General features: G+C 57.6%; 1 protein-coding gene across 1 annotated transcript; it reads right to left on the bottom strand.

Annotated features, from left to right (window-relative positions):
• Window positions 1–26663, bottom strand: ALDH4A1 (aldehyde dehydrogenase 4 family member A1). The gene is made up of 15 exons (XM_047727116.1): window positions 26514–26663; window positions 17333–17429; window positions 16618–16710; window positions 14209–14256; window positions 13270–13425; window positions 11694–11843; window positions 11540–11614; window positions 10286–10473; window positions 7967–8040; window positions 5577–5773; window positions 5359–5406; window positions 4402–4554; window positions 3591–3712; window positions 2877–2995; window positions 1–2247 (listed from the first exon to the last, which is right to left on the bottom strand). Exons 1-15 carry the CDS (start codon window positions 26573–26575, stop codon window positions 2135–2137), a joined length of 1695 nt encoding a protein of 564 aa, XP_047583072.1. The 5' UTR covers window positions 26576–26663; the 3' UTR covers window positions 1–2134.
• Window positions 26664–27586: the final 923 nt, after the last annotated feature.

The raw sequence follows: 27586 nt of genomic DNA, 5'->3' as shown, positions 1-27586 counted from the left end.
AAAACGAACAGAATAGACTTATTGTAAGGAAACTGCTAACACAATCTTGGAGGCTTGGTAAGTACAAAATCGGCAGAGCAGACCAGTGGGCTGAAGGCCCAGGGAAGAGTCACAGCTGAGTTCAAAGGCTGTCGGTTGGCAGAATTCCTTTTTGCTTGGAGGAGGTCAGTCTTTGTTCTATGAAGGCCTTCAACTGATTAGATGAGACCCACCCACAGTACGGAAGACAATGGGCTTTAACCTAGGAGTCCATTGATTTAAATGTCAATCTTGTCCAAAAACCACTTTCATAGAAATATCCAGAATAATGTTTAACTACCTGGGCACCACAGCCCAGCTCAGTTTTCACGTAAACTTAAACCATCACAACACGGTAACAGTGGCTGTTACAATGTATACATGGCTAAATCATTCATTCTGTATTTAACATTGTTCTAAACAATTACGTGAATTAACTCAGTCGTCACGACAATCTGCGTGCGTGTGTGCACGTGTGTATGTGTATTATTACCCAGCTCACAGAGAAAGAGACAGATCAGAGAGGTTGAACAACTTTCTGGAGGCAGAGAGCCAGGCTTTGAACCCACCCGACTCCAGAGTTCTCATACCTCCAGCCCACATTCCCAAACCTCAGTGCCCGCCCTTTCCTCCATCACACCGAGGCCCCCGCACTCCTGACATCAAGGACACGGGAGCAACATACATCCCACACATCAGCCTTTGTCTGGAGAAGCTAGCCCCCCAGCCCCCGCCAGAAAGACCAGCAATCTACGTAACAAGCATTCACAAGGGTGTCCGCAGAGAGAAGCCCACTGCCACCTCGCAATTTCACATCTGTGGAACCAGGACATCTCCAGCACCTCCCCACAGGTGACGGCCCCAGCCTCTCCCAGCAGCCATGAGGAACTTGGAAGGAAGCAGAACTACGCCCTGTCCCAGCAGCATTCCCACCAGACTGCAAGCCACAGTGTACAACCACGGTGCTTGGGAGACAGCCCCACAGGGGACCCATGCCAGCTGTCCTCGGCAAAGGACCAGGACCCTTAAAAACTGTCCTCTGAAGTCACCCCTTATCAGTCCCCAGCCCCCTGCGATCCAATTCAATGTCCCCCAATTCAATCCAATTCTGAGTGTCCCCCAGCTGGCTCTGTCGAAGATTGGGCCGCCTGGGGGCTAGTCCACACAGAGCCACTTCTGTGCCAGGGAGGGAAGGTTCTACGGGGCCATCCTCAGCCTGGGCTGGACAGGAACCCAAGGCTAGTTCTTGAGGCTGGGAGAAGGTGGGAGCAGTCTCCCTAGGCCTGTTCTACCATAGCTGGTGGGGACCGAGCTCCTGCAGGAAGCCCTGGGCCCACACAGGTGGGGAGCCGTGAGCCAACGGCAAGCTGAGTTGGCATGAAGGCCCCCCAGGGTTTTTACGAAACCACAGCCCAAATAGGAAGGCCCATCAAACCCTGTACCTCGACAGAGAGCCTCTGCTAGCCCCACAAGCCCACACAGAGAGACTGCCAGGAGTCACATGGGCCTCCAGAGAACATGGGCGCCCTGGACAAAGGCACAGGGGTGTCTAAGGCACCAGATCAGGCCCAGGTACCCACTGGCCCAGGTGGGCATGGGCCAACCGCTGGGGAGGAAGGTGGGCAGCCCAGACCAGGGAGGGTCAGGCGAGCTGGTGCCCCCATGCCCTGCAGCCACCCCGGGTCATAGCTAATCCTGGAGCCCTGGAGGAGCCAAGGCCAAGGCCAGGAGTCTCTGTGGATGCTCAGGTTCACCAAGGGGCCCAGAGCTGCCCCCTGGTCCCTAAGGGATCCTGGAAGGCACTCTACTGCCATTCCCCAGGTACCTGAGCCACTGGGCCACAGTGCAGAGAAAGAAGACAGGCAGAGAACCTGCCAGACAGAATCTCCAGGACAGCCGTGAGAGAAGGGGCGGCAGCTCCATTCCCCTCCAGCAGGTCTCAAATCAGAGCTGGCACCTGCCCCTGAGGGGTGTGGGACAGGCCAGGATAAAGCCCAGTCAGGGAAACGGGGCAGTCCCACAGGGAGCAGGTCAAAGGGGCTGGAGCGGGGCAAGGGCTCTGAGGTGGGTTGTCCGGACAGACAGGTGGACACACAGCAGAGGCACCGGGTGGGGCTCACTGCATGTAGGCGTAGCGCCAATCCCCCAGGGGCTCGTGGGTCTCCTTGATGACCTGGGGCGATGTCCACCGCAGCACGTAGTGAGGGCCCCCTGGCTTGTCATTGGTTCCTGTGGAAAAGACAGCTCTGCTTGCCTCCGAAAAGATACGGCAGCCCCGGGCCAAAGGGAAAGGGAGTGGGTAGAGCTGACCGACTAACCGGGCACCAGCAATGGCAATATGCAGCTCAACAGAAACTAAACGTGTCCACGAGGGCAGGGCTCCTGAGTGAGGCCAGGGGAGGCAGGACCCACGCTCCCTGGGGCCATGTGCCCTGCCTGCAAGGGGGTGTCCGGGAGCACCATGAAGAACATGCTCCACTGGGAGCCAGGAGCCCTGGGTCTAGCCCTGGCTCTGCGCCAAGGCAGCTGGGACCTAGCATGAGCCACCGCCCCACTCTGAACCTCAGTTTCCCCGTTTGTAAACAGAACAGACTTGCACTGAGGTGACCTGGAGTACAGTGGTAAAAGGCGTGGGTCCTGGAACCAAAATGCCAGCTCTGCCACTTCCCAGCCAGGTGCCTCTGAGCAAGTCACTTCACCTCCTGGTGCCTCAGTTTACCCCTCTGTCAAATGGGAAGAACGACCTTCTTTAGCTCCGGCCCACAGTGTTGGCTATTACTCTTAACACTCCTAACGTGAGGGCTGAAGACTCTCCTGACAGAACTTGCCCCTCCTTTGCAGAGAAGGGACCCACTCACCAGAGGCTCGGGCCCCCCCAAAGGGCTGCTGGCCCACCACCGAGCCAGTGGACTTGTCATTGATGTAGAAGTTGCCGGCTGTGTTCCTCAGCAACGTTGTGGCCTCCTGAACAACATCCCTGCATGGCAGGGCAGTGGTCAGAGGGGAGCCGGCTCGCCTGCCCCCCGCCCCAGGTCTGACCGCCACCAACCAGCCCAGCCCGCAGTGGCTCCCAGCTGATGGGGACCGGCCCAGCCCATACCAGCTGCCCAGCTGACAGGATCTGGCCACGGGGCTCTAGACCCCTTGGGCAGGGTCTGAGAGCCTCTGAGTGGCCCATCCTGGTCCCATTTTCCTATCCCCTCCTCTGCCCCGGGGAGCTGGAGGAACTCCCCAAGACCCCCCCCCCCCAGATCCCAATCTCATCTCCATGATCTCGAGGCAGAGGGGGCAGCAGCTAGTGCACGGAGGAAGGGAAAGCCAAGGGTTTAGCATCATGGCCTCCGGGCTCAAAGGTACCTCGGCAGGTGCCCTCTGGGACTCCAAAATATGCATCTCAGTAAAGAGCCCAGGTGCCCGTATCCCCGTGCTTGGGAGGCCCGCCAGCTTGCTGGTTGGGGCTGAAGTGAGGGGAAGGGATGGCATTAGGACTAGGATCCTCATCCAGGAGGATGGTTGCGAGACGGGATGGGGCAGGACATCAGGCCAAGAGCAGAAGGGCGGTGGCCACTCACTTATCCTTGGCGAACACTGCCCCCGTGAGGCCGTAGCTGGTGGTGCTGTCGACCAGCCGCAGCGTCTCCTTGTACTCTTCGTCCGGGTAGACGTAGACGGTCAGCACGGGCCCGAAGATCTCCTGACACAGAAGCCCAGGGTCACACCCGCCCTGGACTTGAGCCCCAAGGCCTCCCAGTCCCCCTGCTCTGGTCTCCACCTCTCCCCCGTCTCCCCGGCCTTGGGCCACAGCTCAGCACCAGTAAGAAGGACCAGGTGCCTCCCACTGCTGGGCTCCCTCCGGAGAGTAACACACGGTTCCTGCCACGCCGACCCCATACCAACCTGGCAGGAGGTCCCAGGATACTTTCTCCATGCCAGCCAAACCCACACCTGGCAGTACGCAGCACAGGAACAGCCCGGCAATATCACTGTCCTCTGGGCCCTGCACTGCCATCCTGGGCAAGTGCTTTCACCCCTCGGAGCCTCAGTTTCTCATCTATAAAATGGGTATATCACCTCTCCTCTCAGTCCAGGGCCCAGCTGTGGCCGGCCCAGAGTTAAGATGGGGACTGTGGCCTCGTGGAAGTGCTAGGACGCCGCCAGGCTCTGCAGTGTCAAAGACAGAGCCCTGGATTTGGGGTCAGGAAGCCGGAAAGCCAGGCCTGGCTCTGTTCTCACTGGGAGGGAGACACTCCCTTTCCAGAACCTCACACTCCAGCTGTGGGTCTGGGTAGCACCACAAGCGGGAAGCCACACACAAGGATCCCTATTGCACTGGGCTTAGGGGAGAGACTGTGGTCTGTGCCCCCAGCTGCCCGCCCCACTCACTTCCTTCATGATGGGCTCCTGAGGGTCCTGGCTCTCAACGATGCAGGGCTCCACAAAGTAGCCCACGGAGTCATCACACTTGCCCCCCGCCAGGATGCTGAGGCTGGGGGAGGAGCGGGCGTGCTCCAGCCATTTCTTGATGCGGCTGAAGGACTGCGGTAGGTGGGGAGGAAGGGAGGTCACAGACTGGCTGGAAGGCCGTGCCCAGCAGCAGGGCCCCAACACGCTCACCCCAGCACATCTATCCCTGAAGGGCCCAAATTCTGGCATGGGGGGATGGGGAGAGGGCCAAGCCAGGGTCTAGCGGAGGCACGGAGAAACAAGGGCAGACAAGCATGCGTGTCTGTGTCTGTGTGTGTGTGTGGACCACAATTACACTTACAGAAACACAACACACACAAGAATGTACACATGGGCATGTGCATGGTCACGAGCCTTCGTGCTGAAGTACCTGTGTATGAGCACACCAGTGTTACACACACATACATACACACACACGCGTATGAATGCAGACGACGTCCATCTATATACATACGGACACACGTGACACACACGTGCACGTATGTAGTGTATCGTGTATGTGGGTGTGTCTGCTTCTGCCGCTGACCCAGGTGCCTGCCTACGCACCGAGCCCATCCATGTTCATGGGCGGGCATGCACGCACACAAGTGTGTGGGCGCAGGCTGCGGCCCCGCAGGCCTGTCTGAGCACGAGTGTGGACCCACACTCAGCGGGGGCTGGTCAAACCTGGCCGTAGGGCACACAGGGATCAAGCTGTCTGCTTACGGATGTTTCTGCAGGTTTCAAAGCTCGGGGTTGGGGCGTCCGTGCAGCCGCTGGACTGCCTTGCCTGAGGCAGTGGGGCGGGTGAGCCCCGTCAAGGCCCCCACATCTCCTACTCCCTCTCCCACCGGGGCCCGGGTCTGCCCCCCCAGAACACCCGCTTCGTGCCCTTACCTTGGCATCAATCACGGCTGAGAAGAAGGTCCCAAAATCCTCTGCCGGCTGGAGGAGGGGAGGTCCCAGAGGAGCTCGAGTGAGTCAGAGTGAGTCACCATAGGCCCGAGACAAAGGGAGACCCTTCCCCGTGCACCCCAGCCTCCCTCCCACCCCCCCCACCAGCATCCAATCCCATCAACCTCCCACTGGGCTGCGGCAGGGAGGACGCCACTCACGTCGCCCACTTTGATCCTGCCGTGCTCCTCCAGCAGCCGCCCTTTGATCTGCGGCCACAGCGACCTGGGCACGTAGAGGCGGGAGCAGGCCGAGCACTTCTGGCCGCCGTACTCGAAGGCCGAGCGCAGGGTCCCGCTCACCACGCTGTCCACGTCAGCAGAGCGGTGCACGAAGTGGAAGTTCTTCCCGCCACACTCTGCAGGGGAGGGGGGTGTGAGGGGAGCCGGCTCCCCGGCCAGCCGGCCATCCCACCTGTGCACAGGTGTGCGCAGCCCCAACCCCGGGTCACAGCGGGACAGCGCCCCGGAAGCCGGCGAGCCAGACCCATCTCCTACCCCATGGCTGGGGAAACCAAGGCTAGGGCAGGGGTGTGCCCACCATCAGGGCAGAAGGACCAGGATCTGAGCCTCACAGGAACCAATCCATTCCCAGAAGCACACACCGCTTTCTTGGCCCCTTCCCGACCCCCAGGCCGGTAAGAGGAGAGGGCAGGGCTCCTCCACTCCACACCGGCTTCCAGGGCTGGTCCCTCTTCCCTACTCATGGGAGCTAACCAAACCCCCTCCCCGACCCGTTTTCTCAGCCCCTGGGCCCTGGTTCCTCCCTCCCTGAAACACGAGTGACCAGCAGCTTCCTGACCAGCAGCTCCCAGTCACAAAGCACTAATCACCTGCCAAGCTCTGCTCAAAACACTTCCTGCTTTGTCTCGGGAAAGCCTCACACCAACCCTCTTATCCCCATTTTAAAGGCAAAAAAAAATTGAGTACCTGGCTGGCTCAGTCGGAAGAGCACGCAACTCTTCATCTCTGGGTCATGAGGTCGAGCCCCATGTTGGGTACAGAAATTACTTAAATAAAAACTTAAGAAAAAAAAAGAAAACTGGGCGCCTGGGTGGCTCAGTGGGTTAAGCCACTGCCTTTGGTCCAGGTCATGATCCCGGGGTCCTGGATTCAAGGCCCACATCGGGCTCTCTGCTTGGCGGGGAGCCTGCTTCCCCCTCTCTCTCTGCCTGCCTCTCTGCCTACCTGTGATCGCTCTGTCAAATAAATCAATAAAATCTTAAAAAAAAAAAACAAAACTGAGACACAGAGAGATTAAGTCTGGAGGCTGGGAGGTGGCAGAGAAGTGGTAGTCTCCCTTCCTTGGGGCATAGCAGGAAGGGGGCAGGGAACAGAAACCCAGATCCAGCACACTGTTCCCATCTTGTGAAGGGTGGATTGGAGTGGAGATGCCACCCCTTCCTTGAGCCCCCTTCAGAGAGCCCACCAGCTCAGGAGTGGGTCCAGTTTCCCCGTGGGCCCCACTTCATCCACTGGAGCAGGAATGCTGAACCACCAGCCCCTGCTCTGTGGCTGCTGTGCTATAGGACCCTGGACAGCCCTCTCTCAGGGACTCAGCCCTTTCCCCCAAAAAATCCTGGTCCATGGGAGCCTCCACAAAAATGGGGTTCTGTGAGCCAGAGAGTCTGGGAAACACGTATCAGTCCTGACTCCTAGAGAAACGTCATACCTTTAAAAGCATTAAAGGCTCCGAGAAGTCCTGTAGCGAAGGACTCTGTTGTTTCTACACAGAAATCTCCTCAACCATGTGGGTGTTTCTTTGTGGGAACATTTGTAGTATTGCTGTAAGCTCCAACCAAGCTGAGCTCTTGGGCCCCTGACCTGCTGGCCCCCTGCCTCCCTATGCCACTTACACTGGCCTCATTCCCACCCCCTGGCCTCCGCACCAGCAGGTCCCTCTGCCTCGATCCCAGTAAGTGGCCGCTGCCAGATGCATGTAGCCATTTATATTCACGCTAATTTAAACGAAGCAGAACAAGCCGTTCACTTCCTTGGTCATACCAGGCGCCTGTCAAGTGCTCAACAGGCACCCGTGGGCCCCCGCCCAGACCGCATGGACATGGACCTTTCCCATCACCATACGAAGCTCTACTGCACGGCACTGGGGCCTGCAACAGCTCGGCCTCCCCAGATCTTTGTGAGGCTGGCTTCCTCTCTGGGTCCAGGTCTCAGCTCAAAGGCTCCTTCCTTGAGAAGGACCACCCCTCCAGCTACCACACCCAGCCCCAGGGACTCTGCACACCGCCTCTCTCTCCGTGGATTCTGGCCATCACTGTGTGCCCACTATCTGCTAGCTGGCACGGAACACGAGCTCCTGAGGGCTGGCTCTGTGTCTCTTGCCCTCACAGCACCACTGGAGTCCAGAGTGCCTACGTAGCTCCTTAGCGTTTCATCTGCTGAATGACAAACGAACTACACATTCAAGGGCACAGGCCCCGGGATCAAGCAGAGCTGAGGCTCCACCCCTAAAGCCCCTCCCCGCTCAGCTCCTCCAGGGCTGCCCCCCCACCCCGCCACAGGGAGGGCACCGGGTAGAGAGGGACCCTCACCTCCGGCCAGGCGTGGGAAAGTGCGGAACCGGTCCAGGTTCTGGGCCACCTGCTTCCACAGGTGTTTAAAGGTGCTGAAAGCAGAGGACAGGGCAAGGATTAGGAAGTGAGGCTCAGCCCCCTGGGACAGTGAGGGTCCTGGGGAGTGGGGAGAAGGCCCTACTAGAGGAAGGGGCCCAAAGCCCAGCAGGTGGGGGCAGGGGTCAGAGCGAGGGTTGGACAAGGGGAACGGAGTAGGCAGGGGCAGCTGGAGACAGACTACATTCAGGGCCCGTGGCGGGGAGCAAAGGTAGGCTTGGCTGCAAGATGAGGCCGACAAGGCCAGGGGCCCCGATTCCGACACTCATGGCCATGGGACCTCGCACTCATCACTCAACCTCAAATGGCGCTGCTCCTCGGGGACCTGGAGAGAACGTTCCCACTTGGCAACACTGCTCTGCGGTGGCTCCAGCGGGAGTCAAGTGCCTCGGTCAGTGCCAGACACGCTGCAGGTGCCCGGCGGGGGACAGACACGGCCACAGAGAGTAGCGCCCCCAGCCCAGCGCCCCGGCTCCAGAGGCCGAACCAAGGAGGGTCCTGGGAGACAGAGCGCAGGCCCCCACCTCCTCCCCAAGCTCCAAGTGTGACCAACCTCAGCACCACAAAACAATAAAAATGCTAATCACCAGGCAGCCTGCGACACAGTAGCTAATACTAATTTATGACTTTCCTACCTTTACGCCCTCCGCTCATCAGAGCATGGCAAATGGGGGCCAGGCCTGCTCCGCCCGCTAACAGGCAGGGACCCGTGGGGCCCACGCTGGCAGAGGGGGCTTTTTTGGAAAACAGTCCTCCTCAGCAATTTTAATGCTGCCATCACGCCCGGCAAAGCCTGGGAAGGGGGGTAGGAGAGCCCAAGGCCAGGCAAGGGAGACAAAAGCCACCGCAGGTGTCCCTAGGGTCACCAGGAAGGACCCCCTAGTGCAGACCTTGACATCTCCACTCAGATGACTCTTGGGCACCTCCCCACACTCAAAGTGACCAGCATGGGACTTGTCATGTCCACCCACGCCTTCCAGAAGCCCCTCCGCCCAGCCCCTGGACTTTCCCACAGAACCCCATCCATCCACTGATCCAATCCCATGGACACACAATCGCGTCTCCCTGCCACCTGCTCACCTAAACCCAATCCCACCATCTCTACCCTGTTTCAGTCCTCTACTGTCCCCTCCTGGACAGGGGTGGCCTCCTCACTGGTGTCCCGCTCTGGCCATTGGGGACTCATGCACAGAGAAGCCAGAACGATCATCTGGGACAGAGACTACAAAGGCAGGGCCCCAGCGGGGCCAGACTGGGAAAAAAATGACCATGTATGCAGAGGCCCTGGTCCCGCTGAGGCTGGCAGGGATCGGAGAGCACTAAACCCCTACCTCCAGCCAGGGTTGCCCCATGGACACGCAGGCCCAGATGGGCAGGTTCTCAAAAGCAGCCTGAAATCTCAAAAAGATTTCTGCATGAAACCGTCCCAACTGTACAAGGTTGGTCCATCTCAGTTAGGGGTCAGAGTAGACAAGGCCACTTGCCAGGTCCAACTAGAGAGCTACTACCACCGGCAGACTCTGCTTGAAAAGCTGCTGCTTCATGTACACCCTGGGGGGAAAGCTTCCGTGGCTCCCAATCACCTTCGGGATAAGGTCTAGACCCCTCTGTGGGCTCACAGGGCCTTACAGTCATGGGACTCAACCCTCCGAGAATCAGGACTTGCCCACATGTTCACCGGATGTATATACCTGATCGTTACTGAATAAACGACTGAACTGTTTCCTGCGTCCACTCTTCCCGCGGCCCTGGCACCCCACACTCCAGCCCCACGGAACCACCACCGGCTCCCGGAGCACGGGAGCTTTAGCCTTGAGGCCTTGCACGTGCTGTTCCCTCTCCCACAGCACTCTCCCTACTGCCTCTTTGCTTGGCTATCACCTCTGCCTACATACCACCTCCTCCAAGAAGCCTTCCTGCTTCCTCTAATTCATTCCAAGCTCCTCTGTGCCCTTCCCAGTGACAGAGGTGGCATCAAAATCAGCACCACCAAACGCCTGTAGGCTGCTTCCAGTCCATGAAGTTCTTCCTCTTGGATCATTCACTGGAACCTCACAATCGCCCTGCGAGGTCGGGACCATGTTCCTCTTGAACAGGTCAAGAAATGAAGGCTCAGAGAGGTGAAGTGAGCCACCCAAGACCACACAGCGAGTCCGTAGGTATGATCTGTGCCTGACCTCTGGCTCCCAGATCGCCTGGTGAACGTCCCCATGCCCCCGGCCCATTGTGCCCCGGACTCACGGCACGCTGCCTGTGAAGTTGATACCGCAGAGGTGCTCCGAGCTGGTGACCGTGTCGCCAAACGTGGGCCCGTCAGCTGGCACAAACTGGATGATGTTGGGGGGCAGGCCCGCCTCCCGGAGGATGCGGTAGACGGCATAGCTGGCCAGCATGGCGGTGTCGCTGGGCTTCCACAGGACCACATTGCCCTGCCCGGGAGGCACGGCAATGACACACAAAGCAGGGGTCACCACCCAACTGCCCCTCCACCCTGAAGCATGGCTATCCCCCAAGTGGAGCCACCAGGCCCTTCGGTAGGCCAGGATGTCCCCACGGTTCCAGGTGTCAGGCACGGTGTTCCAAACACCCTCGCCAGTGAGACCACACCCTGTCCCCCTGTTCCCTCGCTCTGGCCAAGGTCCCCTTCTTCTGGAAGCCTGTACTGACGGGTCCTGCCAGCATGCCTCCGGCAGACCTGTTCTGAGTGTTTCCACGTCGCTGGGCGCTCACTGGGCATGGCAGGCAAGTGCTCACAGGGCTGTCTCTGCATGTGTCCTGGCTGAGGACACGGGGGCACCTGGGTGTGTGCATGTCTGTCTATGCACAGATGCATAGGATGAGGACAGCCCTGGGCAGGAGCAGCCTCGAGACCAGCCAGCTGCCCCATGTGGGGCCCAGGCCCCTACCACCTGCCAGCCCTCTTCCTATTGCCCCACAAGCCACCCAGACCCTCCAAGAGCATGACTGCATCACCCCCCACTTTGGTGGGGGTTCATGAGGGTGACAGCCACCTTCTCCCTGACAAGGGGAGGGGAGCCAGGGACTTGGAAGCTAAGCCCGAATCTTTACTGTGTGGTCATTTCCTAGACTTGACAAGTCACTTGTAGGGCACACAGTAGACACTAGAAAGGGATCTGCCATCACTGTCAACCTTCCCTGAAGCCCATTATCAGGCCAGGCCAGACATGTCCCATGTGCATGTCCCACACATGCTCCCCACAACACTGTACTCTGGGCTCTCCTACTGGATTTCTACTTTAAGGGGTTAGAAACCGCCTCAGAAAAGTTTGGGGGCTTGCCTGGGGATTCCCCAGCATGGGGCAGAGCTGGGATCCAAACCAGTCTCAGACCCCAAAGCCTTTCCAGGGGCCCGCACGGCTTCCACCTTCTGGGTGTCTCCCCACAGCCAGGGCTGGGCCACTGCTGTCTGCGGAGGCAGGGAGGAGAGCTGCCCGCCTGCCCAGCCCCATCTCACCATCCAGGTCATCGTCTCACCATCAAGGCCGGCGCCCCCGCCAGGTTGCCGCCGATCGCCGTGAAGTTAAAGGGGGAGATGGCCGCCACGAAGCCCTGGGGGAGGGGGAGGGGGTGAGGCCAAGCTCTTGGCGTCCTCCAGCAGGTTTCTGCCCGCCCCACCGCCTGTGGGTACCTCCAGTCCCCGGTACACGACGCTGTTGGTGCTGGGCGGCACGCTGAGGGGCTGCTGGCCCTCTAGCTCCATGGCAAACTTGGCATTGAACCGGAAGAAGTCGATGAGCTCAGCCGCCGCGTCGATCTCTGCCTGGATCACCGTCTTTCCCTGCGTGCAGGACCACCAGAGGGTCAGTGGTGACCGACGTGCCTCCCATCGGCCCTCTGCCAACACGGACTGTGCGCCCACAGTGCTGGCGGCTCTCTTCTCCCCAGGGGAGCAGGTGCCTTCACTGGGAGCATTTGAACAAGCAGCAGGAGGCCCAAAAGCGGCCACTTCCTTCACTGCCCATTCCTCCCGACAGACAGGAGGGCCCAGGGAGGACCTCTGGGCTGCAAGAATGGGATTTTTCCGGATCAGGGCAGCCCCTCCTTGGCACACGGTCACTGTCAACAGCCACCCTGCTCGGGACCTGCAGCCACAGCAGCTAAGATGCCCTGCCCGGTTCTGTGAGGTCACCACACTTCCGAGAAGCTCCTGAGACTTTAGTCCAATAAAGCACCTTAATCTGGCCACCGAGTGTGTGTGGCTCACCGGGGACACTGCGGAGCCCACAACCACTGCAGGGGCTGCTGAGAACCAGGAGACAGACCCTTAGCCGGCAAGGAGCTGTCATACCACCTCTGTGCAGCAGAGGGGGCTCTCAGCAAAGGATGGAGTGGGGGGGCGGGGGGGGGGGCGTTGGTGGGGGGGGCGGGGAGCTGGCCAGGACCAGGTGACCCAAGAGCCTAAGGCTTCCTCCTGGGGACAGCAAAATTAACCCTCTCCCCTCCAGGCTCCCTTCCCCACTTGGAGCTGCTGGTGCCTCTCCCTGGCTCCCCCCCATGCACGCAGTCCAGAAACATTCCTCAGGAGCTATGACTGCAGGAAGACCTGCGGTGAGCCCGGGAAGAGAGAGAACAGCTAACTCCATTTCTTCCCCCAAAAAAGCTTGTAAAGAGGTGATACGCACACAGGAACTCACTGTACCCAACAGGACCTGAGCTATAACGGACAAATGAACAGCACGCTATGGGAGCGCAGAAGCGGGATGAATCCTTTTGGACAGAGAAGATTCTGGAAGGCTCACAGAGGAGGTGATGTCTGGGCAGGAGCTCGAAGGGAAGCGTTCACAGGACAGAAAGGGAGCATGGCAGGCAGGGCCGGCAGGGAGAGGCAGGGAGAAGGGATGCCTGGTGTCCAGGATCTTGCTGAATCCAGACTGGTGACCTCACAGGCAGAGCCGCCGGCAAGCTGGGCACGGGCCGGAAACAGGGCCCTGAGCACAGGACTTGGACATGACTGTCACGGACAGAGAGACCCCGGCAGTTTGTGAGCCTCTGCTAAAGGTGTCATAAAGGCCCCTCGGAGGGCTGTGGAGGGCTGCGGAGGGCTGACTAAGCCTAGAGGCCAGCACGGGGTCTCGGGACATCTCTCGGTCTCCAGCACAGAGCTCGTCCCGGCACCCAAAGCAGCTCAGCTCAAGGCTACTGTATTGGATGGTGCGTGACCACAGCCTCCCACCCCACCCCGACTGTGCCCACGGGCACCTCACCTGTCCCACCATGGTCTTGGCAAGGACCTCTGCCCGGCGCGGTCCGCTGAGCATGTCTGCTGCCTTCAGGAAGATCTGGGCCCGGTCTGCGACGGGCTTCAGGTCCCACTCTTTCCTGGCAGCCAATGCAGCCTCAATGGCTTTGTTGAGTACACCCTAATGAAGAGGAACAGGTTCAGGGCTGTCTCCTACAGCAGCAAGGGCCCCAGGGGAATGGGCAAGGGAGACTGGAGGTCACCCTCCACCCAGGGACCCGTGGATCCCTTAGCCTCAGTGCTACCCCCGCCCCCACATACACAGTAGCAAACAGTGTCCCACCTGCCAGCCCACCCCAGGCTCTAGGCCTTTCCTGCAGCCATCTGGAGGTCTGAGGGACCCGCCAGGAAGGTCTGAATGCCAGGGGACTCGGCAGCAAGTCCCCCAGCTGATAAGCTAGCTCTGCTTTCTCTTGTGGGCTCCTTAGGGCCTCACCTTCTTCCCAGGGCCCCCAAGCCCACCAGCCAGAGCCTCTAGCCCTCAAGGTCAGGTGCACAGAACAATAGCCTGAGACTTCCAACCTGACACCAGCATGCTCTCGCTGCTCCATGAGGCCAGCTCCTAGACCCCCTGCCACAGGGCACCCCAACCCCTCTCACTGCCCCCCATGATGCCGACCCTCTACCTTCCCATCCTTGGTGTTTCCAATGTCCCTGACTCAGCCTTGCAGAATCTACGCCCCTTGGAAACCAGGCTGCCTCACAGCCATAGGCATGTCGGGGAATGTCAGCCCCAGCCCACGCAGCTCTCATCTGGCTCGAATGAACCCCAGGCGGGCCGGGCTGTGAAAGACTCCGCCCACCAGGGCACAGAGGGAAGCAGACACTGAAGCCCGCCTCCAGGCCAGCAGCCAGGAAGGCAACAGAGGGCCAGCAGCCCAACCCGAAGTCGCCAGGGCCTTACCTTGTCTGCATAGCAGAACTTGGCCACCTTGTGTCCATGGTTGAAGGGCTGCCAGATGAGAGGAGAGCGAGGTCACTGCCCAGTCGGGAGATGCCAGGACAGGTGGGGACGTGGCTGGGCACAGAGCTCACCTACCAGGCAACAGCCCTCAGCACCCTTGCCCTCTCCCCTCCGATCCCCACATCCGTCTCTCTGACTAAGGGTTACAGAGCACCTGCGGCTCGGTAAGTCCATCCCTGCTCTGGAAGGGTCACAGTCCCGGAGAAAGGCATGGACCACACAGTCTTTCAGGGAAAGTGTGGACTTCATGGCCAGACAGACACGGGTTCACATCCAGCTCTGCCACCTACTAGCTGAAGGCCAGAGTAAAGTGAGTTCCCCTTTCCACGTCTCCCCCTGTGGGAAATGGGGACACTCCCCACCCCACCCCCACCCCATCTCACAGCATGGGGAGTAGGGCCAAGTGGGTTCACAGGTGAAAACGCCGCCAGAGTGGGTGTGGCTCGTGGCTGGGGCTCAGGTGTGAGCACTGTCCCCTGCGAGGCCCCACACGCTCAGGATTTCTGCCATCCCCCTGAGTGCCTAGGGGACAGACCAACCACTTCTCTAGCCCCTGGAATGGGACCCAAATATACTCACCGAGAAGACCCTCCACAAACATTTACAAACAGAACCCAACAGCGTCAGACGCTAGCGTGAGCAACAAGACAGGGAGGAATTTCCCTTCTTTCCACCACAGTTCAACACTTTTACCACCCAGCAGTCTGCCAACGGGCTGTTTGCAGCTTTCCTTTCTAACACGGCAGCCATGAGCCATGTGCCTGCTGACATTTCAACCCCATTCCTCAGCCACACCTGCCACATTCCAGGGGCTGGACGGCCACGCACGGCCCGTGGCCACGGTAGTGGGACAGCATGTAGATACTGGTCATCGGAACTGCAGAATAGTCTATTGGGCGGTGCTGGTCTAGGGTTCAGGACAAAGTGGCCCTTTGCCCCTCGTTCCAACCACCAGCAGAGTCACCTGTATCCTGTCCACACCCGAGTCTGGCTTGTGATGCTCAGGGCCTGAGGCGGCAGCTCGGACCCCGGCCCTTCGACCCAGCACATCCCCGTGGACCGCAGCTCCCCGACGCCAGCAGCCACGTGCCAGCCACTGCCTCCCATGCCTAGGCTCCTCCAGTTCCCACGTGGCCAGGTCAGTGAGGCACCACAGGCCATGAGAATGGAAGTGCCCGCCCAGAGGGTTATCGGAATCCTAGCTGGCAGGTGGCACAGCGCTGAGGGGCCGGGTGACCTGTGTGATGCGGGGCTGTGCTCCCAGGGCTCCGGGTGTCATGCCCTCTGGTTGCTGACCCAGCAGTGGGCGCTCTGGCCTGCACGGAATGACAGTGTACAAAAAGCATCCTTTGGACATGAGCTGAGACTCAGGCAGTGTTCGTCCTTCTGACGCCCTCGGGAGCAATTTCTCTCCAGGCCCCCTATGGGGAAGGGCTATACTTCTCCCAAGGTGCAGCTGGAATTTATTTCAAGAACACTCTGACTAGTGTAAGTGATGTGCTGGCTTCCCTGCGATTACCAGGAGGCATCAAGGCAAGTCCAGGCTGTCTCCTGCACCCAGGGCTCCACGGTTCTCATTCCGTGACCAGGAGGCCACAGCGAGAAGACCCTACTGCACTGTGAATTACTATGCCGCTTCCAAATCCTCCCCAGAAAATGCACCAGAATCAACACCAACAGGGTGTGGTTCTGGAGAACAAGGATTAATCATCCCTATTCCAGATCTAATTGTGCCGCCCTAGCTGGGTCATTTAGTGTCTCTGAGCCTTGATCTCCAAAATGGGCAGCTAACTCCCTACTCTTCCTCCCTCTAAGAGAAGTGGCAAGGACCGAGAGAGGAGCCCCTGCATATGGGCAGGACCTCTCAGATGTGTCAGTAGGAGTGTGGCTCCAGCTGGAGGGCTTCTAGGAGGAGGGGACACCTGGCCAGACACCGGGTCCACGCCCTGGGGGCTCGCCTCAGAGGAGCTTATCTTCCCCGAGAGCAGCAGTTCCAAAATAGAGGGCAGGGCTTTGGAGACTGTCGGATTCTCTGGAAAGATTATCTTCAATTCTGCCATTCTGCCCTTTCTCTCTACCCTTTAGGTGGCCAATGGGTCCACCTTTCTAAGGAGACGGCAAAGCCGGTGGCTATCACCGTTTTAACTCCCTCTTGACTGGTGTGAAGTCAGCATCTTTCATGACAAGACCCCCAAGACTACTTTTGGAGGTTTTATACTGGCGCACAGAACTCAAAATCAGGGAACGGACTATAAACTCTGCGGGCAGAGATGCCCGTGTGATCTGCTGCCCGAGAGAGAGGACCCCAGGTTCGGGGAGAAACTGAGCCCCGCCGCCCACAGGACTCACCGACACCTGGTACCGCACATCTGACGTCCACACCTCTTCGTCCCCCACCACACATGGAATGGCTTCCGTCCGGCCCTTCAGGTCCTTCAAGGCCTGCAGAGGGGACAACTGTGGGGTTGGGTATCTCCTCCCCGCTCTCTGCCCCACCTAAAAACCCCGGGGGGCAGAGCCTGCAAACACAGATCCCCAGGCGGGAACAGAAATACTGAGGGGCCGGGCTCTGAGGCCAGAGAGCATCTGCTCTGCTCAGGGGGGCAGCAGGACTCAGAACTCCCCTCCACCGTCACTTACTGTCCTGCTGGAGGGGAGGCCAGTGCTGCCAGGGCTTCGAATTATAAACAGAAAAGAAAACCCTGCATCTGAAACGTACATGACACCTCACGATTTTTCAAATGCTGGCAATTGACAGGACAATGTTTGTAAGCAGAAAACAAATGTCTGTGGGCTTACCACCCCTAACCTGGAGGGAGCCCCAAAAGTGCCCGGACCCCAAAGTGGCCTGGCTTGCCACCCCCCTCCCCCCCTGCTGCCTCCAGCCTCTCCCATCCTCCAGACGCACGGCCGTCCCTGATCTGGTCTCCTTCCAAGGCTGGAGGCAGGCACATCAGCGGGTGAGGGCTGTAGGCACACAGAGGCATCCTGGGGGCGCTGCTGGAGGCTGTCCTCACACCACCCCCTACTCCCACTGGGTGCCCCTGCCCCCACTGGCCATTACCTTTTGTAGAGCATCTCGCTCCGGGCTGCCCCGCGTGAATGCCAAGACCGGCTCGTTGGCCACCTTCGGGGAGGACGACGTGTGCTTCCACCACAGCCTGGGGTCCAAGGGCAGGGAACAGAGGCAGACAGGTCAGTGGTGACCGCCACCAGACCCAGCCCCTCTATCTCCAGTAGGGGAGGGCAATGTTCTGGGTTGGCCCAGAATCCTGAAATCCAGAACAAATATAGAACTGGGGGGGCAAGAACTAGCCCTGGGGTCCAAAATCCAAGTTCCAGACCCAGACCTGCCCCTGTGCGTCCTCAGGTGTGTGAGACCTGCCTCCTCAGAGCTGGTTTCTATATCGACTAAGTGAGGACCATCCTATGAACCCACAAGGCCGTTTGAAGCTTAAGTTCAGTCAACACAGAACTACTTCTAAGTGTTTTGCACATGGAGAGACGGTGGACTCTGCCATTCCTTCCCCACAATGCAGCCCTTATCCCAAGGGGCCCCAAGTGACAGACTGCTTTCTCTGGGCTGAAAAGGCAGCCTGTTCCAGAGCTCAGCCCATCAGAATGGGACCCAGCTGGGATTCCCTTGGCACCAAGAGCTGAGCTCCCATGGGCAGGAACATTCAAGATGTGGGCCAGGACCTTGGAGGAGTGCCCTGAGCTCAGCTGGCAGCCATGGGGAGGGTGGCTATCAGGGTCCAGGGTCTGATGACAGGGTCCTGAGTTTCAAGAGCTCGTCATCCCGGAAACCTTGTTCCATCTTGAACCTTGGGACCTCACTGACGGGTGGGTCCTCCAGGCCTCTGTGTCACTTGGGCAGTGAGTGCTGGGGGGCACTTTTTATTCCTTCTCCCTGGGAAGGGGTCTGGAGGCTCACGGACCCAGTCTGGAAGGCCTGGAGGAAGGACAGGAAAGCAGGGGCCATCAGGACTGGTCCTTCATTCATTCTAGAAGGTTCCTGGGTATCTGCTATGCCTGACGCTACTGTAGACACGGGGGACAGAGCAGTGACCGTGACCGTGACACCAAGGCCTCCGGCTGCATGGGCTACAGAATTTCTTTCCCCTCGGTGCCCCGGGCTCCGAAGAATGAGGAGGTGGACCGGCAGTGATGGCAGCAAAGCAAGGTTAAGGACATGATAGCAAAGAGATGCACAAAGCTCCAGAGGGAGGGGACTGAGAGGGGTACCACCAGTTTCTAAGCCCAGCTGTTTTTACCCTGCCTACTAGCAGGGTATCTGTTTTAATGTGATTAACACTCCCTGAGCCTATCATCCAATCAGTTTCCGGTCCTCTACCTATCACCGGTGGGGAAAGGCTGGAGGGTCCCCTCAGGGTGGTGTAAAATCCTTTTAAGGGTAGTTTCCTCTTAGGGTGGGAGGACCCCTCCCGTTCCTACCTGCCTTTCTTCCAACTACCCTTCATCCCAAGCAGCTGACCTCCAGTGCGGACCACAGCAAAGAAATAAAACACGGTGAGAACAAGGGGTGAGCGAGAACAAGGGGTGAGCGAACAAGTAAGGGGAGGGGCAGGGCTGCTCCAGCCAAGGTGATCAGGGAGGGCCTCTCAGGGGAGGTGTCCTCTCGGAGCACCATCTGGAATCTGAGAACTGGGAAGAGCCTTCCAGGCACAAAGGAGAGCAAGTCCAAAGGCCCAGAGCAGGAAACGAGACAGGAAGCACCGAGAGGTCCCTGGGCGGTCCAGGAGGGAAGCGGGCAGGGCCCGGTTGCCCAAGATTTTGCCTAACGGCTCTAAGTGAGGTAGGCCTTCTGCCTCCTCCCCCACCCTACCTCCCCCACCCCACCTCCCAGGCAGCACCCACCCCACCCCTGGAGGCCAGTCACATTCCTCAGGCCCCACCCATCCCCTAACCACGGCTAGAAATGTGGGGCTAGGCCAGGCTCCCACCAGCCCTTCCCTTGGGTTACTCTCAGGAGCCAGGGAGACAATCACACAAAACTACAGGTTTATCCCGTAAATTCAAGTCCACACCGACCACCCCCCCAACCTAGAGTTGGGGAGGAACAGAGCCTCCACACCAGTCAGGAAAGCGGGAGTGGCATGTACCCCCAGGGGCCCTCTGGAAGTTTCCAGCAGCAGCACACCACCAGCAAGCAGTCAATCAGCTATAGCCAGGAGGGGGCCTGCTGAGGAGGGGTGTGGGCTGGGAGCCTGGACCCCGCTCGCGGGGCATGCAGAAAGCCCAGCTCCGTTAGCAGACAGCCATGGGACCAAAACCCCCACGGGCTCCGAGACATCAGCCCACTATGACAAACTCGGCAGGTCTCTGATTGCCCACCTGAAAAGTGGGGGCAGTCCGTGTGCCCTTCTGGGGCATTGGGAGGTGAAAAGTGCTCGCCTTTCCTCACCCCTCGGGCTCTGTACTTCTAAGGATACTGTCTTCAGATGTGTACGTATATATGTATACGTATGTATACATACACACACCCAGAACGTTACCGCACCAGGCCAGGTGTTCAAGGGCAAGATGGTTCTCAGACACCCCCCAGGTCACAACAATCGGGCCAGCCTGAGCACTCACCAGACAGTGCTGGAATAAACTTAGCACCGCATTCCACCCAGCCTAAAATGTAGCAGCTACCACGGAACCCCGCTCCCTCCCAGGCAGTGTCAGAAGCAGAAATCCTGCATTCTCTCCTCCTCTACCTTCCCTAGGGCCGAGGCCCACTGTGACCACAGGATCATCACACTCCCCACTGGCTTCCCCTCTGCCTGGAAAGTCTCCAAGCCCCAGCCCAGCTGCTCATCAGTCCGAATGTGGGGAACAGAATTCAGAGATGAGCCTGAGTCAAATATGAAGCCAAACATAACCCGAGGACACCTGACAAAACCAACCCCCCCCCCCCCCGCCACCTTTTGTTTTCGCTTATGGGCCATGTGGGATGAGCACGAGCTCTTCCCTGGGCTCTGGAGAGGCAGAGAAGAATCACTCACAGAACCTGGAGCCTCTGCGAGGGTCTGCTTGAGGCCCTTCCAGGCAGGACTCATTCCTTACTCATGCACACACATTCATCGCACATCTCGAGGGCCCAGAGATAGCTTGGATACCACCAATGAAACCTGCCTACTCGGTGGCTTCTCATCTCTTCTCCAACAAAAAAATTGGAATCCTTCCTGAGGCCTTCAGGCCTATTTCCCATCACCCCTCCCCCCTGCCCACTTTGTCTGCCCAGGTCCGGCCACCAGGGGGTCTTTCTGGAGTCCCCTCCTCTGGGGACGCCACCCTCTGGCGCCTGGATGGGCCGTGTATCAGGTCATCTCAGAGCCCACGCTCTGGTCACAGCACCACCAACAGTGCTCTGCCTGTCTGTGGCTCCTGCCAGGCCACCACCCCCGACCCCGACCCCGCCACTCACCCACGGACACCCCACCTGGCCCTCGGGAGCACTGGAGAAAAAACTTTTAAAACAAAGTACACCCTGATAAACCCTTTATCAGACTCATCAAGAAAAAAAAAAGAGGGGGGCAGATAAAGAGAAAAACAAGGAACACCCAAAGTGTTGTTGGAACAACACCAGGCCCCCGGGACTGGACTCCCAGGCCAGTGCTCTTCTGCTAACACCTGGGGCTGGATGCAGGTCCCGAGTGCCTGGGGTCAGGGTGAGCAAGCACAAGGAGAGGAGGAGAAAGGAAACTACCCTTGCTTCATTCAGCTTCCAGACTTTCCCAGCTGTTATCTTGCACCTGATAAGGCCAATCCTCTTTATCGTGGAGATAAGGGGCGGTGAGCAGAGAGAAAGTGCAGGGCCCCGGCAGATTCAGGCCAAGCTTTATTGCCCCAGAACTTTATTGCCCCAGAAATATCAAGGAATACATATTAAGTGCTTACAACAGGCCTGGCAAGACACCAAGTGATTATCTCCTGAATCCAGCTCCGAATGCATGAGAAAGAGACCTGGATTACTATTACTATTACTATTACAGATGAGAAAACCGACTTCCGGGATACTGATGCTGTCGCATGGCTCCAGGGCACAGCTCCCCGCCCCACAGAGCAGCACCTGAACCCAGGGCCTCCTCTCTCACACGGCAGAAGCACCTGCCGCCTGTCAAAGACCCTAGCAGCGGGGCCAAGGGGACGGGCTCGTCCTCCTCTCCACCCAGCTTGTGTCTCCTCCCTCCCAGCATTTCCCAGCTGAGAGAGGAGGGCGGTGGTTTGCTGTTCATGGGCGCTGTCTACTCCGTGCCAGGAAAGGAAAGGTGGGGGCAGGGTAGGAAACCCCCCAAATGGGCAGCTGTCTCCCCCACCCCGGGGGGGTGAGCAGGGTCTACCCCAACAGAAAGGGTTCTGCCTCGGCGTCATTAGTGAGGACAACGGGAAGGCACCGAGGGCACCCGAGCTCCACACCTGCCTCCATCATCCCTGTGCTGGCTGGGACCCTCGTGTCTGAATCTTCCTGGTCCAGGGTGATCACTCGGGACAGCTCATGACTGGGGGGGAGAGGGATCAAAACAATACTCAGAGCAACATTGTTGGGGCACCTGCGTGGCTCTGTCCATTAAGCAACTGCCTTGGGCTCAGGTCATGACTTTAGGGTCCTGGGATAGAACCCCAAGTCGGGCTCTCTGCTCAGCAGGGAGCCTGCTTCTCCCTCTCCCTCTGCTCCCCCTGCTTGTGCTTCCCCCCTCTGTCCAATAAAGGAGTAAAATTAAAGGGGAAAAAAAAAAGCATCATTGTCCAGGAGCAGATACTCTTCAAAGTGGTTTGTGTGTACGAACTCATCTCCTCTCAAGGCAATCCTAGGAGACAGCTACTACTGTCCTTACCGCCTGGGAAAATGAGGCAGGAGGGAGGCTGAAGAGCCTGCCCGGGGCCACAGAGCTGGTAAGAGGTGGGGCCAGAATCCACCCCACGCTGTCCTCTGGACCATTCCAACAGCAAGCATCCAGCACCTACTATGTGCTGGGCCGGGGCCGGTGGGAGGCGGTACCAGAGGCAGGTGCTCAGGGAGCACCAGAGACAACCACAGCCCAGTGGGGATTCCGTCAACCTCTGAAGCCAGAATTAGCATCACTTCGTGACACTAGTTACATAATGAGCCACCGTCACACCATCTCTAACCCTTCTGCTCTGCAGCGGATGAGTCTCCCCATTATACAGACAGGACAATGAAGGGCCAAAGGAGAGCCACACCACCAAGGCCACAAAGCGCTGGGTGTGGGCTCACCAAGGGGGCAGGGGAGAACATTCCAGGAGAGAGGCACTGCCTGGGCTCTGCTAGGAGGACTGAGAGCAGAGTTTATGTCCAGGAAGCGATGGGATGGGCCAGCCCCCTGCCCAGCACAGCCTGTGCCCATTCCAGGGGCAGGCAGGCTGGGACATGTGTTGGGGAGTTCTGAAATGCTGCAAACTAAGCAGGTAGGTGGGCTGCGAGGAGTGACCCAGGATTCTTGCAGGGGACAGGACGGTAGCCAATTCCAGCCCACCCACCCCCTGATGGTGGGGGGGACCCCTGGCACCCAGCAGCATCTTGTACAAAAGTAACAGAGAAAAATTCACAATTGGCATAAACCTACAATGTGCCTGGGCTACTTTTTTTACTTATTAAATCTATACATAAATATAAATATGTATCTTGGTTCTTTCCAATAAGAATGTGCAGAGACATAACTGAGGATAACCCCCTGATAAAGTCAACGAAATAGAGAAAAAAACAGGTCAGGGCCCAGGGAGACAGGAGGCAGTCAACTGGGGGCCTGATGTTTACTAGCTTAAAGCCTTAGACGAGTTTTCCTTAACTTTCAAGGGCTTTAGTTGTTTAATCCATGAAATGGGGGAATAGTAATGCCTATAAAACTATCACAGGCTGCTAAGAAGCCCAGTAAAATAATCCACGTCATTACAAGGTACGAGGCCACGGAGATAGTAAAATGGACAAGTCTACGAAATAAAAGTAAACTACAAAAAAGTGTATGCAGATGAGCCCCCCATTATACTGTTGGGTTTGCTTTTTTTTTTTTAAGCGTATATATTTGTGGAAAGTTAAAAGGATATTAATCGAAGTGAGGGCAGTGGTTACCTCCATGTGGTGAGATTCTAGGTCATTTTCATGTTTTTTTGCTTTATCTGCACTTTTTCCAATGGACACACGTTAATTAAATAAAAAGAAAATGCATGGGGGTGCCTGGGGGGCTCAGTCAGTTAAGCACCAAACTCTTGATCTCAGCATTGTGAGATCGAGCCCTGCACTGGGCACAGAGGCTGCTTGGGATTCTCTCACCCCCTTCCCACCAATCATGCATGTGCACCCTGCATTCTCTCTCCAAATAAATAAATCTTAAAAAAAAAAAAAGGCGGGGGGGAATGCATGATTAAGAGTATTTTTAGGGGTGCCTGGGTAGCTCAGGCTAGGTGAAGTGTCCAACTCTTGATTTCAGCCCAGGTCATGATCTCAGGGTCGTTAAGGTGGAGCCTGCTCAAGGTTCTCACTTCCTGGGACGCCTGGGTGGCTCAGTTGGTTAAACTTTTTGGCTCAGGTCATGATCTCCGGGCTAATAAATAAAATCTAACCAAAAAAAAAAAATTTCTCTCTCCCTCTGTATCTCCCCCACCCCTTTAATAAATAAATAAATAAAATTTGGGGTCAAAAGATTTTTTTTTTAAGATTTTATTTGACAGAGAGAGACAGGGAGAGAGGGAACACAAGCAGGGGGAGCGGGAGAGGGAGAAAGCAGGCTTCCCGCTTAGCAGGAAGCCCCACACGGGGCTCAAGACCAAGACCCTGGGATCATGACCTGAACAGCAGATGTTTAATGACTGAGCCACCCAGGCGCCACCCCCTCCCCCACAAAAAAAAAAAAAAAAAAAAAAAAAAAAAAAAAGGTGTTTTTAAAAAATCAGTTGAGATTCCTGGCACTCCAGGCAAAAAGGGAAACACTATGAACATCATCACCCACACCAGGTTCCTCAAAAGAGGTGATTTTCCTCAGCATTAGTTCTATGAACAGGACACGGAGAGATACTATTAAACATGTTCTAAAACTGTTTTTCCACAAATGGCCCAAGAGCATCCTAAATATTAGCTGAATAAACAAAAAAATGGCCCAACATCAGACCTGTTTTTCTAGCACAACGGCTGTCTGCTAGGAGCAATTTTGGCCTCGGAGACGTTGGACAGTGTCTGACATTCCTATATGGACGGTCCCAACTGTGGAGTGCTCGTGGCGTCTCGTGGGCAGAGGCCAGGAAAGCTGTCGAACATTCTCCAAGGCCCAGGACAGCCCCTAACACACAGGGTTACCCAGCTCAAAATGTTAACAGTGCCAAGGTTGAGAAACCCTGTCTGGGGCTCTGGGCCAGCTGCTCTATCGAAAGAGGTAACCTGAGCCTTCAGATCAGATTGCAAAAAACGCTTTAGCTCCACTCTCCACTCGGGAGGCTCTGTAATTAAGAGCAGGAAGCGGGAGCCTGACTGCGATTTTAGCTCTCCATTGGTTTTAACTGGCAGATCAGTTTCCCATCTGTAAAAATAGGGATAGTACAATGCTTACCAGCACACTGCCAGGTCTGTGGTTCTTGATCGCTTGAGAGATGTTACTGCTATCGTAAGCTTTTTTTTTTTTTTTCTAGAATATGGATTGCTTTCTACCAGGTATTATAGGTTTTTATGGCTAAGCCCTCTCCCCCGCACCATTAAACTGAAAACTCTCCAAAGTCCCCATCCACGTGCAAGTCCCCTGGGTACCCCTCTCTTCCAGGGTTTAGCACATGGCACATGGTAGGTGCTCAGTAAATACATGAACTTATGGTCTTCCTTCCCCATGGTCGGGGGGTGGGGGTGGGGGCGGAGGGTGGTGTCCGAGTCCAGGGAGAAGCTTGCAAAAGAGATTGCACTGAAGGTGTGGCAAGTGTGGCCCCCAACCTTGGCTTGGGAGAGAAGTCCTCCCCCATGTGCTCTTCCTGTGGCCTTACCTATGAAGCCCCCACCCACAAAGGACACCCAGAAGTGTTGAAACTGACCCATGCCCAGGGTGCGCCCCCCCCACTATCCCTTGGGAAACTGATTAACTCAGAAAAGGCATAGCTCAGCAGGGAGACAGAGTTGGTCACAGTCCTAGGGGTCAGGCAAACAAAACTCAAACTGGAGGCGGGGGCTGCCCAGCCCTGAAAGAGAGGCCCACAGAAGTACCTGCCTGTCAGACTGAGCCTGTCTGGGACAGGGTCTGTGTTCTGCCTACCTCCCTCCACCCTCTACCTAGCGCAGAGGGTCTCTAAGAACATGTCACTGAGAGGCACCTGGGTGGCTCAGTGGGTTAAGCCTCTGCCTTTGGCTCAGGTTGTGATCTAAGGTCCTGGGATTGAGGCCCGAATCGGGCTCCCTGCTCACCGGGGGCCCTGCTTCCCTCTCTCTCTCCGCCTGCCTCTCTGCCTACTTGGGATCTCTCTCTCTCTGTCAAATAAATAAAATCTTATTAAAAAAAAAAAAAAAAAGAACATGTCACTGAGTGGGCAAGCGTCCAGGAACCCAACTCCACAGCTCGGACATTTGCAGGGCTGATCTACCCCAAAACTACACCTTGGTTTCTTCACCTGTAATTCGGAATGTCTCCTGCACAGCTTAAAAGAGAGTGATAAACGACTATCTGCATAATAATAACTGGGTATTAAGTGCCATGCACTGTTCGATGCACTTCCCGTGTAGTGTCTCTCCCTCAGAAATCACAGTGAGGCATGCATCAAGCACCTCGCCCAGCGTCTGGCCCATTACAAGCACTCCCTAAGTATTACTCTTCCACCTACGGGGAGGAAGGGTCCCTTTTCTGCCCAGGACTTAATTTGGAAAAGGGAGAAGAGGAAAGAGGAGTCCCGGTAGAAAGGGGACAGGAGACTCAGGGACTCCCAGAGACGAGTCTTGAATGTGAGACCGAGGATGAGGGGCTGAGAAGCGCTGTGCAAAAAATCGAGATGCACTCTGTCGGTGGGTTCCCTGTGAGGAGGAAGACGAGCGCTAAGGAGGTGACTTTCCGAGCGTGGGAGCCAGGAGGGGTCCACCTCGCGGAGGAGACCGGGGGGTGGGTCGCAGCGGGAGGAAGGCCTGGGTGAGGGGCAGAGGGCTAGAGGAGGCGACCCCCGGCGTGGGGAGCCCTCGCGATCGCCGCGGGGATCTGGCAGGGAGGGGCCCCCAGGCACCCCCCCTCCCGCCCGCCGCAGACTCGGGGCGCACTCACCCAGGTTCCCTCCAGGGGCGGGCCAGCAGGGCACGGCGGAGCGCAGACTGGAGCGACTGCATCTCGAGCTCGCAGCGGAACTGTTCGCACTCGGTGAGCCCCGGGGTTGCTCACAGACCTTGAGCCCCGGGCGCGGCCAGAAGGCGGAGCCCCGCCCGGAGCGCACGACCTTGGCGGGCGGGGGGGAGCGGATCACGGGGCTGTTTTCCGCGTCAGACTTACCCGAAATGCCTCCGTGTTTCCTCTTGGTAATACGATCACTCTGATTAGAAGGCACTGGAGACGCAAGTATGCGACCTAGGACAAGGCAGCCCAAAAGGGAAGCTTTGGTATTTACACGTTTCCCCCTCGTCTCTTATGGTATGGTCCAGTCGCCCTCCGGGGGGCGGGGAGAGGGGGGCGTGAGCCCCCTCGACCAATCAGAATGACACACCGAAGACTGTGAGCCAATCGGGTGGGCGGTCCTCCTGTAGCCTTCTCCAGGAGGGGCGGAAAGAGCCAATGAGAGAGCCGGAACGGGACAAGTGTAAGGAGCTGCGGGACGACGGCGGGTCGGTGAGTCAGGTGTCGTGAGCGTCCCGGCCTGACGGTTCGCTCTCCCGTTGGCGGAGTGGCCATCAGACTCTTGGACCCCGCGGGGCCACACCGCGGCCAGCCCCGGGCCTCCACCCGGGGGGCGGCAGCCCCTGGGATGAGCCTACAGACCCTGCCTCCAGCCTCTGCCTGGTGGGCACCCACCCACCCCGCTCCTCCGGGCCTGGCGCTTAGGTAAATCGGCCTGCTTCCTGGCCAACTAGGATCAGTGAGAGAGAAAACCCAGCCGGTCCATGCTTAGCTTTTCCTTCAAAGCCCCTGACCTCGTGATGAAGAACAGTTGGAAGAAAGGAAGGTCAGGGCTGATCAGAGTAAAACAGCCGGCCAACAAGCCCATAAAGCCCCTAGATTTAAATGCCAAATTGGCAACCCTGTCGGGTTCCCCTCCCCGCCCTTTGGGAGCTTGTACCCTATCATCCAATAAACTTTACGATCGTTCAATAAACCTTGCTTTGCTGCCCACCACTCTGTGTGGTCTA

Source organism: Lutra lutra, chromosome 4 (assembly GCF_902655055.1).
Source record: "Lutra lutra chromosome 4, mLutLut1.2, whole genome shotgun sequence".
NCBI lineage: Eukaryota > Metazoa > Chordata > Mammalia > Carnivora > Mustelidae > Lutra > Lutra lutra.
This window is presented reverse-complemented; position numbering and strand designations above follow the sequence as displayed.

Coding starts and splice junctions, on each gene's coding strand:
- ALDH4A1 (XM_047727116.1), bottom strand. CDS start 26,575: ATGCAGTCGCTCCAGTCTGCGCTCCGCCGTGCCCTGCTGGCCCGCCCC. Junction 14,257..16,617: donor ATGTGCGGTACCAGGTGTCG/GTGAGTCCTGTG, acceptor CTCATCTGGCAG/CCCTTCAACCATGGACACAA. Junction 13,426..14,208: donor AGTTCTGCTATGCAGACAAG/GTAAGGCCCTGG, acceptor CCTCTTCATTAG/GGTGTACTCAACAAAGCCAT.